The sequence below is a fragment of the Sorex araneus genome, chromosome 8 (assembly GCF_027595985.1).
Source record: "Sorex araneus isolate mSorAra2 chromosome 8, mSorAra2.pri, whole genome shotgun sequence".
NCBI lineage: Eukaryota > Metazoa > Chordata > Mammalia > Eulipotyphla > Soricidae > Sorex > Sorex araneus.
Genome location: NC_073309.1, coordinates 13,523,260 through 13,540,223, shown reverse-complemented (window position 1 = coordinate 13,540,223; position 16,964 = coordinate 13,523,260). Strand labels below are relative to the sequence as shown.

At 44.5% G+C, this 16,964-nt stretch overlaps 2 protein-coding genes across 3 annotated transcripts in view; both read left to right on the top strand.

Moving 5' to 3' along the window:
- The window catches only part of CBFB (core-binding factor subunit beta), a 48,482-nt gene extending 41,849 nt beyond the window's left edge, over nt 1–6,633 (top strand). For both annotated transcript variants that reach the window (XM_055146250.1, XM_055146251.1), the window contains exon 6: nt 4,427–6,633. In XM_055146250.1, coding sequence (XP_055002225.1) covers nt 4,427–4,495 — 69 coding nt within the window. In that variant the 3' untranslated portion in view covers nt 4,496–6,633. The remainder of the gene's footprint in view (nt 1–4,426) is intronic.
- A 7,753-nt stretch (nt 6,634–14,386) lies between these two features.
- The window catches only part of PHAF1 (phagosome assembly factor 1), a 35,645-nt gene continuing 33,067 nt past the window's right edge, over nt 14,387–16,964 (top strand). The window contains exon 1 of the mRNA XM_004600613.2: nt 14,387–14,688. Within this exon, the coding sequence (XP_004600670.2) occupies nt 14,625–14,688 (64 nt within the window). The 5' untranslated portion in view covers nt 14,387–14,624. The remainder of the gene's footprint in view (nt 14,689–16,964) is intronic.

Genomic DNA, 16,964 nt, shown 5'->3' with positions numbered 1-16,964 from the left:
ACCGCCAGGAGTAATTCCTGAGTGCAGAGCCAGGAGTAATCCCTGTGCATTGCCAGGTGTGACCCAAAAAGCAAAAAAAAAAAAAAAAGACATTTTGAACTGTGTAAGCCTGTTCTGAAATAACTGTTAATGAAGGGTTAGAATGAAGAACCTTGTGGATTCATTGTTGAGGGAAAAACCTAGAAATGAGGTGCTTTATGCTTTTAGAATTATTGAGTTCAAAGAATTATTTTCTCATCATCTAACTTTGCTTATTACTCATATTAAGAATTCATTCTGGGGGCCGAAGCGATAGCACAACAGGTAAGGCGTTTGCCTTGCACACAGCCGACCCGGGTTCGATCCCCGGCATCCCATATGGTCCCCCAAGCACCGCCAGGAGTAATTCCTGAGTGCAGAGCCAGGAGTAACCCCTGAGCATCACTGGGTGTGACCCAAAAAGGAAAAAAAAAAAAAAACAGAATTCATTCGGTAGCAATAACACAGCAGGTAGGGCCTTGCACGTGGCTGACCCGGGTTCGGTTCCCAGCATCCCATATGGTCCACTGAACACTGCCAGGAGTGATTCCTGAGTGCAGAGCCAGGAGGGACCCCTGTGCATCGCCGGTGTGACCCAAAAAGAAAAAAAAAATTCATTCTAGGGAGGCCAGAGAGATGGAACAGCAGTTATGCCATGCCTCACATGCTGCCAACTTGGCTTCAATCTCGAGCATCCCATATGTCCCCTGAGCACCACCAGGAGTAATTCCTGAGTGTTGAACCAGGAGTAACCCCTGAGTATTGTCAGATGTGGCCCCCAAAAACAAGAAATTTGTTCTGGAACATCCAACCTCCAGTAGGGGTCGTCACATCACAGGGGTAGTAGAGCAGGTAAGCTCCCAGCTTATCATGTGGCAAGACCAGGTTTGAGCCTCAGCATCCCATATGGTTTCCCAAGCTCTCCAGGAGTGATCCCTGAGTGCAATAACGAGGACCCTGAGCACAGCACAATGTGGCCCAAAAACAGAAAACAAAGCAAAACAGAGGTTGCCACAGTAGGAAGCACTGCTTCTACACACAGTTATTCCTGTTGTTGAGTTCCCACAATGGAATCTGTTTGACTGAACCTGAATCTGTTCTCTTTCATATGATACTCCATACATCTTCATTCTTAGCATTAAATTTCCTCCACTCACCCAGCTCTCTCATTCTTCCCTTTTCTATCAGTGTCCTTCCTTATATCTTCCTCATTCCTTCAGAATGTAATAGGAACTAAGAAACAAATAAGGAATAAAGCAGGGTTTGTTTTTTTTTGGCAGTGTGGGAGATTGAACCCACAATCTCATATTCGAGGCAAGCATTCTACCACTGAGGTATACCCAATCCCAAAGCAACTTCTCCATGCTTTTACAAAAACATACATTTGAACAAATCCATGGCAACTCTGCATAGTCGTGACTAGAATTTTGGATGACTAGTCTCTGTTTTTTAAGTCACTTTAATTATTATTAAAATAATTTTAAAATTACTATTATCTGAAGACAAACACTGAAATGACCTTTTCACAAAGTAGTATTGATAGGTTAGTAGTGATTTATAAGTAAATAATTAGAATTGATTTTCCTCAGTGCTTTTTCATTGCTCAGCCCCTTTCTAATCCTCACTGACTAAAACCAGATGCTTATATTACTATCTCTGATTTACGGAATTGATCTCCCCTTGCACAACAGTTAGCATTGATTTTGCATGGAGTATAAATCATCTTTCTGATATATTCCATAGCATTTTGAGTCTGTGGCCCTGCAGCATAATTTTAACCAGACTACTTGAAAGGATTGTGCTAAAATTTAGCCCACTGATAAAAGGAAGATAAAATCTGCCTAAAATTTTATGAAATAAAATTTGTAAGGAAGACTGAAGTAGTGTTGGATTTTAACTTGCTTGAAAAAAGTTAAAACAAATTACTCTTAGCAAAAAAAAAAAAAAAGGGAGGGGGCTGGAGTGATAGCACAGCAGGTAGGGCGTTTGCCTTGCACACGGCCGACCCGGGTTCATTTCCCAGCATCTCATATGGTCCCTCGAGTACCACCAGGAGCAATTCTTGAGCAACGCTGGGTGTGGCCCATAAAGCAAAAAAAAAAAAAAAAAAAAAAAACGGATTACTCCTGGTTGTTCTCATGGGACCGTATGGGATTCTGGGGATCAAATCCAGGTCAGCCAATTGCAAGGCAAGCACCCTCCCCACTCTGATATCTCTCCAGCCCACAGCCTCATTTTTATCGAAACAACATAACCCTGTTATGAAATAATGAGTCACCTGAAGTTCTGACTAAATTTGATCTTCAAGGGCTGATAGTACAGCAGGTAGGGTGCTTGCCTTGCACCCAGCTGACCTGGGTTTGAGCCCTGGCACTCCATATGATAGCTCAAACCCACCAGGTGTGATCCCTGAGTGCAGAGCCAGGAGTAAGCCCTGAGCACCGCTGTATGTGGCAAAAAAAAAAAAACTAAATAAATAGTTTTCATATTTTTTTTTATTTTTTTTGCTTTTTGGGTCACACCCGGCGATGCACAGGGGTTACTCGTGGCTCTGCACTCAGGAATTACTCCTGGCGGTGCTCAGGGGACCATATGGGATACTGGGAATTGAACCCGGGTCGGCCACGTTCAAGGCAAACGCCCTACCCGATGTGCTATTGCTCCAGCCCCAGTTTTCATCTTTTATTAGGAATATAATTTGTAGAGATGGTTCTTTGAAAATCAAAGTTACTCTTTATAATAAAATCAGAATGTTTCAGTTTGGGCTTAATTGTTTCCCAAATTTGTTAGAGACATGGAGAATCATATGGTCGTATGCATGATTCCACTTAGCACAAGTGTTCTATGCTTGCCTTGTATGAGCCAAATCTGGGTTTGATCCCTGGCATCCCATATAACACCACAGCCTACCCCCCCACTCCAGCACCACCAGGAATAATTCCTGAGTGCAGAGCCAGGTGACCCACAAACTAAAAAAAAAAAAAAAAAAAGATCCAGATGAAAAATAACTTGCCTTCCATGAGCGTGAAATGCTATTTATGGGTCAGAAGTGATCTGGTGAGGATACATTTAAATGTAGAACAGTTCGAATTCTGCGGGTGGTGGATCAGAGGGAGTAGAGGTGGTACTGGGTGCATGAGCCAGGAGTGACCCCTGTGCATTGCTGGGTGTGACCCAAAAAGCAAAAAAAAAAAAAAAAAAACTAAAATAACCCTTAGTGGTTTTTTTATTGGGGGTGCGGAGGGTGCAACCTTTGGCAGTACTGGGGGGCTGACCATATGCAGGTTTGAACCTGGCTAGCAGGATGCAAGGCACAAACACCTTAAACCCCTTGTATTCTATCCAGCCCAGAATCCTCAGTGGTTTTAATTAATTATCAATCAGACTTTTTGGTTTAGTATTAATAGAAAAATATTCTGTGAGTGTTTTTATGTACCAAGGATTCCCATTTCAAAGTTCTATTTCTGCTTTTAAAGCAGTATTTTATCCATAGTAATTCTGAGTTTTATTTAAACTCAATTGATAAAGATGGAATTTACTATGGTAGATCATATACTGTATGACTGGATTTCTTTATCTGTTAAAAATATAAGATGATGGGGCTGGAGCGATAGCACAGCAGGTAGGGAGTTTTCCTTGCACACGGCCAACCTGGGTTTGATTCTCAGCATCCCATATGGTCCCCCAAGCACCGCCAGGAGTAATTCCTGAGTGCAAAGCCAGGATTAACCCCTGAGCATCGCTGAGTGTGGCCCAAAAGAGCAAATATATATAGATATATATGTGTATATATATGCTGATGGGGCCAAAGCGACAGTACAGCAGGTAGGGCGTTTGCCTTGCATGTGACCAACTCTAGCATAATCGCCAGCATTGCATATGGTCCCCCAAGACTGCCAGGAGTAATTGCTAAGTGCAGAGTCAGGAGTAACCTCTGAGCATCGCTGGATGTGACCCAAAAAGAAACAAACAAAACAAAACAAAAAAAACAAATAATAAGGTGATACAAGGAAGTGTTTTGTTTCTGAAGTGATTGGTTTGTTTAAGTTAAGTTTTCTAGTTCCAAGATTTATAGACATAGATTTGTTCTTTAAAAAAAAATTTTATCTAAGCTGGGTTGATATATTATTCATAATAATCCTAAAAGCAAGGCAAGCACTCTGTATTATCTGCTGTATTATCTCTCCTGTCCCAAATTTATCTTTCATACATATTATATGTTCTAAAATGACATTTAAATCTGTATTTTAAAGAAAAATTTAGCAAGTTCTTATCAATTTTGATTTTTTTCTCATATATGGAAATAATGACAAATATTTTGTTGCCAATGTTTCTTGTTACTTGTTTTTATAACACTTGGGATTTTCAAAACATATTTTGACCCCAAATTATAATTTTGTCTTTGCAGGCAAGAAGACAACAAGACCCTAGTCCTGGTTCCAATTTAGGTGGTGGTGATGACCTTAAACTTCGCTGATTAGCACAGTAGATGTGTGCACTCCAACCCCCCCTTCCATCTTTATATTGTTAAATATACATTGTTTATAGTTGGCAGAAATTGATCAAAAAGACCAGAAACTGTGATAACTGGAGGTACTTCGATCTAATTCTCAACCTTGGGCAAATACAAGACATCATAAACTGCCATGGTTTTGCACTAAAATTATAATACCTGCATTCTAATTTTTATATGCATGTAGCCAGTAATTGAAATTTTTTTCTATGCAAGCTTATCTTAATGGCATTATTTTAGTGAAAATTATCCACTTATGAAGCTCTTTTTCCCTCCATTTTTATTTAAAAGTTAATGTCTTTTAAAGACAAAAAATGAAAATTTTTATCAGGATTTTTGCTAATCAGTTGCTCCTTTTTTTGTAATTTTAAGGGTTTTTTTTTGTTTTTGTTGTTTTTTATAGCTTCATTTAGTTAGGCATTCTTGGATTTTTATTTTGTTTTCCCCATTCCCTTTTTTTGTTTTATAATCTGGCATTTTAAAACTGCTGAGTTTGCATTATTTACAAGTTTAAAAACCTAGTAGCATAGAGCTGTCTGCCACAGCCTTCTTATACAAAGTTTACAGTTGTTAAAGTTGCAGTATCCTTTTAAATGTTGATAATCAGCTCCTTTTCTTACCATTACAGAATTTTAATTGGCATTATAATAAAAATCTGCCCCAGATCTGCTTTCGATTCTGTTCTGTAATCATGAGTTTGTATGAAGTGATTCTCCAAAGATAAAAATATTCTACTGAAATGCCTAAAGAAGTCACAACCTGGCTTCTGTTTTATTCAGGGATTTTTTTTTTAAGTCAGTCAGCAAAAGGGATACTGGAACTTCTTGTATGTAACAGCGTATTAAACTGGAGACAGTGATTAAATCAGCTACAAAGTTAATATTAAAATCATGTTTAAGATAGCTGCTTTTATGTGTATTTTATAATGCTTGCTTTTGTAAAAACAGTGCTGGATGATGAAAGATTAATCTTAGAGAAAATGTTCATCTCTACAGAGGATACATTTTCCTTCATTAATTCTGGAAAAAATTTCACAGTTATATATGTTATTTTCCAAAAAGACTATTAATAGAACCTTTTGAGATGAATTAGTATAAGAATATTTTTTAAATAGGCTCACTGTCAAATTTAATGCAACTTCTTTTTAAATAGAAGACTGGAAAAAAGTGCTAAGACACTTTGCACCTCCTTACAAATATTTTTCATGGCCACATTCATAAAATGTTAATACATTTGTGAATTTTTGCAAAAATGTATTTTATCATAATAAAATGGTATTATTTTAAAGAGTTTAAAAAACTGATATGGTCAATCAGAAAATGAATTCTATAAGGTCATTGCATAAAACATCTAGATATAGATATATACACTTGAGGGAGGTTGACTTTCACTGTACATAGCTCTTATTCATAAATACATCCTGTATCTCAAATATGTTATATATTTGAAGTCATGCATGGTAAAGAGTGTGTTAAAATTGTTACAAAACAACAATGCATCTTAAAAGACCATGCTGATCTCCAATAAGTCAATACTATGAATGAATCTGGTTGGTATTTGGTGTTGTTCAGCTCACATGTTTACACACTCAGTGCCCTAATTTCCCCTGAGGGAATCGCCTTTTAAGTGGTCCTTACAGTGGTGTTTTAAGGTTACTTTATTATAGAGCTCCTTGGTTTTTACTTCTGCACTTAAATTTTTTTTTAAGTAAATGATAATGATGATGCATTTTCCTCTATTGTTTCTAGTTAAGGGCTTTCAGTCTACCAGTAACTAAGATCAAATGTTATTAAATGTTCATATTCCATCCTGTAAATACTGATCTTTTCAATACTGATGTTGTTTAGCACTTGCTGCTTTTGTCTGTCTTAATGCTGGCATTAAGATCATAAGCCCCTCCGATAGTGCAGGCTTTGAAAACTACTTTTATTAAGTTATTGATGCAATTTGATATATTTCCATAATCTATATTTAAACAAAATTACATCATTGCATCATTTTTTTCTAAATTCTTCTCCATTAAAAATTGCCTTAAGCTTCTAGATTGCTTTGCCGCCATTAGCCATATGTTTAATTTGCCTTCACAATAAACTTCTGTGTAGTAAAAACATGGTCTTGACTCTTTATTTTATAACCAAGAGTTCTTATTCAAGTCCCTGGTTATGGCATGAAAATGCATTTGTTGTTTCTTGTGTTTTTGATTTTTTGGTTTCTGGGTCGCACTCAGCAGGGCTTACTTCTGAGACCTTTGCTCAGGTATGTCACTACAGTGTCAGAGATCAAGCCGGGGTAGGCTGCGTGCAAAGCCAGCATCTAAGCCCCCCCATAATATCTTCTAGCCCCTGATCTTGTAGTTTGCTTACTGTGCTCTGCTTCTGCTGTTTTCTGTCTTTTTAAATATAAGCCACATTTGGTGTTGCTTGTGGGGTGGGAAATCTGGCCTCACTGATGCTAGCTTGTGCTCTATCACTTGATCTCTCTCTCTTCCCCCAATTCTGCTGTGGGGTTTTGGGTTTATTTCTTTTGGATGGGAGGGATTTTTTGTTTTGTTTTTTTGGGGGCCACACCCAGTGATACTCAAGGGTTATTCCAAGCTCTATACTCAGGAATTAATCTTGGCAGTGTTCAGGGGACCATATAGGATGCCTGAGCTCAAACCGAGGTCAGCTAAGTGCAAGGCAAGCACCCTACCTGCTGTACAATCTCTTTGGCCCCTATTTTTTTTATTTTTAAGAAAAATAGTTTTTATTGAAAAAAATTTAAATGTAGTGGAATGGTAGTAAAATCAAAAAAAGAAAAATGTCCTCACATATTAAGAAAAGAAAATGAGGAATACATATTCAAGAAAGAGCATGGACTTCAGGTGCATTTAGAATGGAAAAAATATCTGAAAAAGATGCATATTTCTCCAGAGTGGAAAAAGCCTGATTATTCTGCTTAATCTTAAAAACATGTGATAAACCAGTAGTGGCATCTAGTGGTCATTTCTGCTAATTCCAAAGAAAACCCTTCTTTGGGCTGGAGTGATAGCACAGCGGGTAGGGCGTTTGCCTTGCACGCGGCCGACCCGGGTTCGATCCCCAGCATCCCATATGGTCCCCTGAGCACCACCAGGAGTGATTCCTGAGTGCAGAGCCAGGAGTAACCCCTGTGCATCGCCAGGTGTGACCCAAAAAGCAAAAAAAAAAAAACCAAAGAAAACCCTTCAATGCAGATAGCCAAAATGTTTATTTCACAATATTCATTGATTTTTTTTTTTTTAACTGGCTTTGTTAGCCAACTCCCATTTGAAACACCACATATGATCTGCCAACCACTGCCAGGTGTGGACTGCTCCACCCCCAAAAATTTTAAGCTAATTATTTTAGGAATAGACAATTATGCTGGTATTATTCAGATATTCTTTTTTTTCTTTTTTTTTTTTTTGCTTTTTGGGTCACACCCAGTGATGCACAAGGGTTACTCCTGGCTTTGCACTCAGGAATTACTACTGGCAGTGCTCAGAGACCATATGGGATGCTGGGAATTGAACCTGGGTCGGCTGCAGGCAAGGCAGATGCCCTACCATCTGTGCTATCACTCTAGCCCCAAAGCCAAAACTTTCTTGAGCAATAATTATAGTATTGATAAGTCTCACCTGTAGAAATAGGTACCTGGTTATGCTAATTCTGGAATGCACGAGGAAAAGAATCTCATGGCAATGGAAAGCTTTTTCAAGTTGTATGTCATTGTATTAGCCATTGCTGCAGAACCTACTTCCCCAAAATGTATCTATTTAAAAACAGAAACATGGGGCTGGAGAGATAGCACAGCGGGTAGGGAGTTTGCCTTGCACGCGGCCGACTCGGGTTCAAATCCCAGCATCCCATATGGTCCCCTGAGCACGGCCAGGGGTAATTCCTGAGTGCAGAGTCAGGAGTAACCCCTGTGCATCGCCAGGTGTGACCCAAAAAGCAAAAAAAAAAAAAAAAAAAAAAAAAACAGAAACATCATTTCTGGGACCAGATCAATAGTCAGCAGGTAGGACACTTGCCTTGCAGGTGGCCTACCTGAGTTCAGTCAGCAGTATCTCATAGGGTCCCCCAAAACCCACCAAGAGTGATCCATGGATGTAGAGCCAGGACTAAGATCTGAACAGCACTTTGGTATGACCCAAAGACAAAATGACAAAAATATTCTAAAAGCATCATCTAGTGAATATAAAATTTAAAGAGCATCTGTTTCTGTGGGTCAGATTAAGGAAAAGCTAAAGGTTCTTTGATCAAGGGTTTTCACGAGGTATGAGTCTCATGTTTAGAGACTAGATTACAGTTACCACAACTTGATTGTAAGAGCCCAAAAGTATGGGGTTAAAGTTCTTGCATGCAGTCAGCCTCAGTTCAATCCTCAGCACCACCCCAAGCATCACCAGGTGCTGCCCTGGAAGCTACTGGGAACCTCTGGATTGACTCAAGGTAATTCTTGAGAACCACAGCCTCAGACTAGATTGAACTGTGGTCAGTAGGAGACCCTGAAACGAGCATGCTTGGGAGGTTCCCACCACCAGAGAAGACTTGATGATGGCCGAAGGATTCCTCTCCATGGATTCTTCTGATTGGCCTAAGTTACTTAAAGACTTAGAACAAAAACCTGGTTTTAATCTAGGTTTGGAGATGGACACCTTTATTTTCTTGCTACTTGTGTGCTTCGATAGTGTAGGTCACAGATTGAAAGGTAGCTTCCCCCAAAAGAAGCTATGCAAGAAAGAAGAAAGAATACAGGGCTGGAACAATAAAACACTGGGTAGGGCATTTGCCTTGGATGAGGCTGACCTTTGTTCAATCCCCCAAACGCTGCCAGGAGTAATTCCTGAGTGCAAAGCCAGGAAAAAGTCCTAAGCATCGCTGTGGCCCTAAAGCAGAAAAAGGATGTACAAAATGAAAGCCGGTCTTTACCTATTCTTGCACTGCCATACCTTAGATGTGTGCTACTGACTGAATCAGGTCACATTGAAAGAAATGTTAAGCTCGGGGGCTGGAGCGATAGCACAGCGGGTAGGGCGTTTGCCTTGCACGCGGCCGACCCGGGTTCGAATCCCAGCATCCCATATGGTCCCCTGAGCACCGCCAGGGGTGATTCCTGAGTGCATGAGCCAGGAGTGACTCCTGTGCATCGCCGGGTGTGACCCAAAAAGCAAAAAAAAAAAAAAGGTTAAGCTCTCTCTTGACAGGTGTGGTGTCAAAAAATTAGAACAGTTTTTTGTTTTGGCACTACACCTAATAGTACTCAGTATATACTCCTGGCTCAGTGCTTGGGAAGCCGTGAGGGCCAGGGATCAAATTCAGGTCTCCTACTTGCAAAGTATGCACTCCGTACTTAGTTGTCTCTCTGGCCCTGTGAACATATGTCTTAAAATAATCATGACCATCTTTGAGAGAAATATATATGTATATATTGGGGCCAGAGTGAATATCGCTGGTCGGACGTTTGCCTTGCTCATAGCTGACCCAGGTTCGATCCCCAGCATCCCATATTCCCCCAGAGTCACACCAGGAGTGATACCTGAGTGCTTAACCAGGAGTAAGCCCTGAGCTCTGCTGAGTGTGGCCCCAAAACAAAAACACTTTGAAAAAAATAAAAAAGCTAAGAAGAGAAGATTAAGGTTGTTCTCACATGCAAATCTAATTCTGAGTTCAGTGTGTTTGTATTGATCTTTGTGAAGATCTTTGTAAACTTGATGAGCAAATGAAGAATCCAAAGGAACATGGCCCAGGGGCCAGGGAGACGAACCCAAGGACTGGAAGCACATACTCTTTACACAAAGGACTTAGGAGTTGATCCCTGCACCACATGCTCCTACTGAGCAAGCCTGGAACTATGAGCCTGGAGTAGCCTCTGAGCACAGTTGGGTGTGGGCCAAAACAAAATGAACAAAAGAAAACAGTTTAAACAGATCACAGGAGGAAACCCAGGACAAATATAGGTGTGGTGTTATTTAAGTTACCTCTGTTTTTTGTCATAGGTGACTAATAATAGTGCTATTGTTGCAAAGCCAGTCCAAATCCAACAAATCAAAGAAAGAGTCCCCTCTTTGACTTGTTAGATGTAGGTGGGACCCCAGGTCCTCCCACATCAACTAGATCAGTCTGGTAAGAGCTCCAGTGGTTCCAAGGCGGTGAAGGTGGGATGCCTTAGGCAAGGCATGTCTCAACAGTGTCTCTGCTGCCATAGGAAATGGGAGGAGATTAAAACTTATTACTCAACCACTTGGCCTTGCAGAAGAGACATGAGTAGAAGACTTGCCAAGTACTGAATCCAGTGAGGCAGAACCCTGGAAAGATGCTGCAGTACAAACCCGGGTGTGTGCTGTTTGTGGGTATCATACACCTCCTCATGCTTCTTCAAGGAGGCAAAAACATTCATCATAAATTTGGAAGTTTTGCTGGGAATCATAGCTCCACTTCCAAAGGTTCCAGTCAACTTTTGCTACTTATTTGCTCTGCTAGGGATCAAACGCAGGCTTCGTATATGCAAGGCAAAGCACTCCACCACTAAGCTCCATTCCTGACCCAACTTTTGCAATCTTTTTATAGTTTTTGCCTCCACTCGATAGTTCGTGTCTAAGATCGTGAGTTAGTCAGGTATCCTCCCTGTTTTTTTGTTGTTTTCAGTTTGGTTTGTGACCATACCTGACAATACTCAGTTGCTACTCCTGACTCCAGGCTCAGAAATTACCCCTGGTGATGCTCAGGACACCATATGGGCTGCGGGGATTGTACATGGGTCGACTGCATGGCCCTCAGATGTGCAAAAGTCTAGCTCTAATAGATTAAGATAGACGCCTGACCAAAGAATGTTGTTCTTTTGGTGATTACTGGTTCTAAGTGATAAAATATTGTACATGGAGTCTCTCAGACTGTGAGGCTATTAGCCCCCAGACCCCATACCTTTTCTCTCTTCTGTTTCTTAACCCTTGTGATGTTCCTGCTTCAGACCTGTTTACCTGGGGCTGGTCCCCTGCAGGGGAGGTGGCAAGTCTGTGTCCCATTGGCACAAGTCACATAGCTTGAGGTGGCTATGCAGGCCACCAGCACCCCCAGACTGGTCAGTGATCTTGTGTATTTGTGTACCCCTTAAGTATTTGGGGCAGGGGAGGATTGTGTACCACACCTAGCAGAGCTATCCTGGCTCTGTGCCCACTGCCCCCAGTGGTACTCAGGGAACAATGCAGTGCTGGGCATTGAACCAGCGACAGCCACATGCAAGGAAAGCTCCTTAATCTCTATTTCCCTGACGCCCCAAGTATATTTGAAATAGAAAACCATTTCTAGTCTGGCTGGATTTGGGTTCTATGAAGACAATTTTTTTGTTTTGGGCCATGCCTGGTGGTACTCAGGATCACTCCTGACAGGCTCGGGGACCATACTAGGTAAGTGTCCCATATGAAAGCAAGCAGCCCACCTGGTGTACTATCGCTCTGCTCCCTATGAAGACATTTCAACAAAGATCACTCTTCCCCAACCTGAGAAATATTTTCCCCAGTTTCCTTTCCCACACTCCCTAGGCCAGCTGTCTAAACTAACATTTCCAAAGCTCTTCATTATTGTGCTTGCCATGCTTGGTAAGAGACAGATATGGTCCCTCTCCATCCCTGCCCATATTGGTTATTTGTGACAGTGTGTGTGCATGCGCTGCCAAATATCAAACCCAGGGCCTCAACACGATTCAAGTGCTCTACTACTGAGGCATATTCCCAGCCCTGACAATTTTTTTTTCCGTATCCAGCAGTGTTCTGGGTTCTCCTGGTTCTGTTCCCAGGGATCATTCCTGGCAGGGATTGGACAACCATATGGGGTGCCAGGGATAGAACCCAGGTTGGCAGTGCAAGATCAACCCCTCACCCACTGCTGTAGTATCTTTGTCTCTAGTCCTGACAATTTTTTATGTCTCTAGAAATGTTCTATCAAATATGGCAAATGTTCCTTTTATTTCTATTTTCACAGGGAATAAAAAAGGTATTGTTTTTGCACCTGACTTTTTTTCTCTTAGGGCTTCCACATCAGCATAGAGGGATATTCATCCTTTTGTCATGCTATCATCTATTAGACATACCAGTTTAGTTAGCCAATTCCCTCTGCTAGACATCTCAATGACTCAGCTCCGTTTGGGGGCTGAAGTATAACAATGCAGCAATGGAAATACTTCCCCACTTCAGATTTTTTTTTATTAGTGAGTCACCATGAGGTACAGTTACAAACTTATGAACTTTCATGTTTGCATTTCGTTTACATCCCACCACCAGTGCCCATTCTCCTCCACCAACGTTCCCAATATCCCTCCCACCACCCCCACCCCCCACCCCAACCCCCACCACTCCACCCTGCCTCTGTGGCAGGGCATTCCCTTTTGTTCTCTCTCCTGTTGGATGTTTTAGTTTGCAATAGAGGTATTGAGTGGCCAGCATGTTCAGTCTATAGTCTACTTTCGGCACACAGCAGCTTTCAACCCGAGTGGGTCCTCCCAACACTCTCTACTAGGTGTTCCCTTCTCTATCTCAGCTGCCTTTTCCCCCAGCATGTGAGGCCAGTTTCCAAGCTGTGAGGCAGACCTCCTGATTCTTATCTCTACTACTCTTGGGTGTTAGTCTCCCATTCTGCTACTTTTTATTTCACAGATGAGTGCGATCCCCACTTCAGATTTTAAGCCTTCCAAGTTAGTCACCAAGAGAGTTTGAGAGTTAATCTTGTCATTCTTTCTTTTGCTAAAAAACCTTCCTGTATTTTATAAAGGATAGAACATGGGATCTACCCTAAGATCACAAGGACTTTAACTTCTTGCTTTTTTTTTTTTTTTTGGTCACACCCGGCGATGCAGAGGGGTTAGTCCTGGCTCTGCACTCAGAAATTACTCCTGGCAGTGCTCAGGGGACCATATGGGATGCTGGGATTAGAACCTGGGTTGGCCACGTGCAAGGCAAATGCCCTACCCATTGTGCTATTGCTCCAGCCCCAGGACTTTAACTTCTTTAGGCTTCACTCTTTGTAGCTGCAAAGTAAGGTGTGATCTTAGGCTTTGGGTTGGTCTTGAGAATCCAGACTGAAGTCGGACTCTCCAGGAAGACTACCAGGAGAGGAATTTCCTTTAGGTATGGACCCAGAGTCTGAACAGACTACAAGACTCCCCTAATTTGTAGCTGAGGAAACTGAGGCACCATGAAAGAGCACCAGAAATTTGATTCAACACACAATGTTAGTGAAGAAGCAGGTCCAAGTTAGAGCTGCTGGCAGTCCTCAGATGGTAGGTCCTGCCTAGTCACTCTTCTTCATCCGGTTCTCTGTGCAACTCCCCCTCTCCTGCCCCAGGCACGTTAGCATCGGGTTCCTGCTGAGAGAGTGCTGGAGTTTCTGGGTAGGGAAGAGATCATTCCTGCACAATCAAGACAGCGACAGCGGTGTCAGTCTCTGCTCCAACAAGGCTAAAGGGCTCCTGAACTCGGTATCTTGAGTCCCTTTTGAGTCTCAGACTTGCGCACCGTCGAAAGTCACCTTTTGCGCCCAATGAACTGAGTGGAACGTTAGGGTAGCCACAGCCAAGTATTGTGCAGCCGTGTCAGGTGTGGGCTGCGTGGTATCCACATCCTCCTGTGAAACGGGTGACGTGTGGTGTGCACTTGCGGGACACCACACCGTTGGAGGTTCCTCTTTCACTGAAGGTTTTTCCGTCGCGTCCACACTCGGGTTTCCCGCGGCGCGGGCAGAGGCGGGGGTCACAGCCGCCACCTCCACTGTTTGCGCACGCGTAACCCCGCCTTGGGCTCCTCCCCCGCGGCGGAAACCCCGCCCTGGCCCCGCCCCCGCCCCACTTTACGGCCCGGCACGCCACTTTTGCTGCAAACGCTCCTGCTACCGCCGCCGCCTCGGTTGCCGCGGCTGCTGCGGGTGAGGTGAGGTGAGGTGAGGTGCTGGACCGGTGCCGCCCGAGACCAAGGAGGAGGTGGAGAGCTGGGCCTCCGCGGGCCGGCCGAGGCGGCGGGTCAGCCGCTGCTTTGTCTCTTCAGCCCCGGTCGCGTCTGCGCCGCCGCAGGGAGGCCGCCCCGGCCCGGCGAGCCGAGCCAATGCTGGATCTCGAGGTGGTGCCCGAGCGCTCTCTGGGGAACGAGCAATGGGAATTTACGCTGGGTGAGTGTGGGGGTCCTTCCTCCGGACCCTGGGGGCTGGCCTGGCGGACTCCCCGCCCTTCCCGCGTCTGCTCTCTGCCCCGACTCCCCAGACCACAGCGGTTCTCCTCCTTTTCCGTCCCCCACTTAGGCTCCTCCGGGCTCCGGGCACTCACTGGATCCCCCGTGAGTCTGTGTTGCCCAGCCGGGCAGTGACCGTCCCCGTGTCGGGCTCCCGGAGCCGCGGGGCGTTAGTAATAACAACAACAACAACAACAATAATAATAATAATGGCTGACACACCCCAAACGCTCCTGGCCTGGCCTGCTCGCTGGGGCGATCGCGTCTGCCTCCGGGGGACCCCCGGGATAGCTTCTGCTCTCGCTCCCACCTTACAGATGGGGCAGCTCGACGCCACCCCTCTGACCCCCGGCAGCCAAGTCGCGCGCGTCTCCCATTGCTCTTCGGGGCGCCCCTAGTCAGCTGTCGGGGAGCTCACCCGGGGAGCCGAGGAGAAGTTTGCGTGTATTGAGGGAACTTCTAACTCAGCCTTTTACTTTATGGGGCGGCGTGGTGGTGTAACCCTAAACCCAGACCTTGTGAGAAGGGAAGGGTGAGTGGCATGGGGGTGGGGGCTGGGGGGCGGCGGGTGCCGGCCGAGGAGCTTGTCAGGTGGTGAGGGTGCCGCGGAGTCGGGGCTGGGTTTGCATGCACCGGTCACCCCCGCCCCAAGGTCCTAGTCCCGATCAGATCGGTCACCCCTTCTTCCCCCCCTCCCCCGCCGCGTGTTTACTTTGTTCTAGCGCTCAGCGAGGGGGGTGGGGAGCAGGTGCTGGCGCTGTTTGTGCTGGCCTCAACTTTTGTCACCCAGATTGGGGCCACGGGACCGAGTGGGCTGCTCAGTTGGGGGCGTAGCTTCTCCTGGAATCTAGAAGGTGCCACCGTGCCGACAGGGTAGTCGGGAAATGGGATCAAACTGGGCGAGTAGGCCCCTGCCCTGGCCCTCTGTCTCCATGAACGCCCCCGGGCCCCCTCAGTTGGTGGAGGAGCCAGTTGTATTGAGCCACCTTAGCCCCCTGTTGTTTGTTTGTCCCTAGAGCTCACGTGGGAGGTCAGAACTGTCAGTGCTTCCAGGTCCATTCCTCATGCTGCTGTTGTTTGGCCTCCACAGTGAGGAAACAACCTCCTGACCCCACCCCTTGACAGCTTGTGCTCATACCAGAACTTCACAGGGCAGAGAGCCACAGCCTTGGCTTCAGACGGCGTTTGATGTTGTGACTCAGGTGTGGGTCTCTGTGTCCAGTCTCTTGGTCAAGAGCAGTGATTAGGACATCATCCAAGACCAGAGCTTCCCCAGAACTGGTTAGGAGCACAAGAGGAGTAGGCTGTTGTTTTGGTACTTTGACTCCCACTTCTAACTTTTTGACAGTTTTGAGGAATCAAGAGTTTGGATAATCCTCTCTAAAGGAGTTGTGAGGGCTGGAGTGATAGCATAGCGGGTAGGGTTTTTGCCTTGCACGCGGCTGACCCGGGTTCGATTCCCAGCATCCCATATGGTCCCCCGAGCACTGCCAGGAGTGATTGCTAAGTGCAGAGCAAGGAGTAACCCCTGTGCATCGCCAGGTGTGACCCAAAAAGCGAAAAAAAAAAAATTGTGAAATAGCAACTAAAGAGTGAGTAGACAGCGTTTCTCTTACTGGGCACCAACATCCATTCAGAGGGCCCAAGCCCTCTTGATTTTTTTTTTTTTTTACTTTTTGGGTCACACCCGGTGATGCACAGGGGTTACTCCTGGCTCTGCACTCAGGAATTACCCCTGGCGGTGCTCAGGGGACCATATGGGATGCTGGGAATCGAACCCTGGTCGGCCGCGTGCAAGGCAAACGCCCTACCCACTGTGCTATCGCTCCAGCCCCAACTTTTTTTTTTTTTTTTTTACTTTTTCTTGATTTTTTTAGGATCTGAAAAACTACATTTTAGAATGATATGTCTGAGAAGTGGGGTTCTCTAGTCTAGGAATCTAATTCTAAATGCCTGAACAAGAGCAGCATGAGGAATGGACCTGGAGACACTGCCAGTTCTGACCTCCCCCAGGCTAAAAACAAGATAAGGACCAGAGAGATATAATGCAGCAGGTAAGGGTCTTGCTTCCCTTGCATATGACTGACCTGGGCTTGGTTCCTAGCACCACCACAGCATATGATTCCCTGAGCACTGTCAGGAGTGATCCCTGAGCATAAGCCAAAATGAAATAGAAACAAAGTAATTCTATTCCTCCCTTTAAATCTTCTCCCTAGC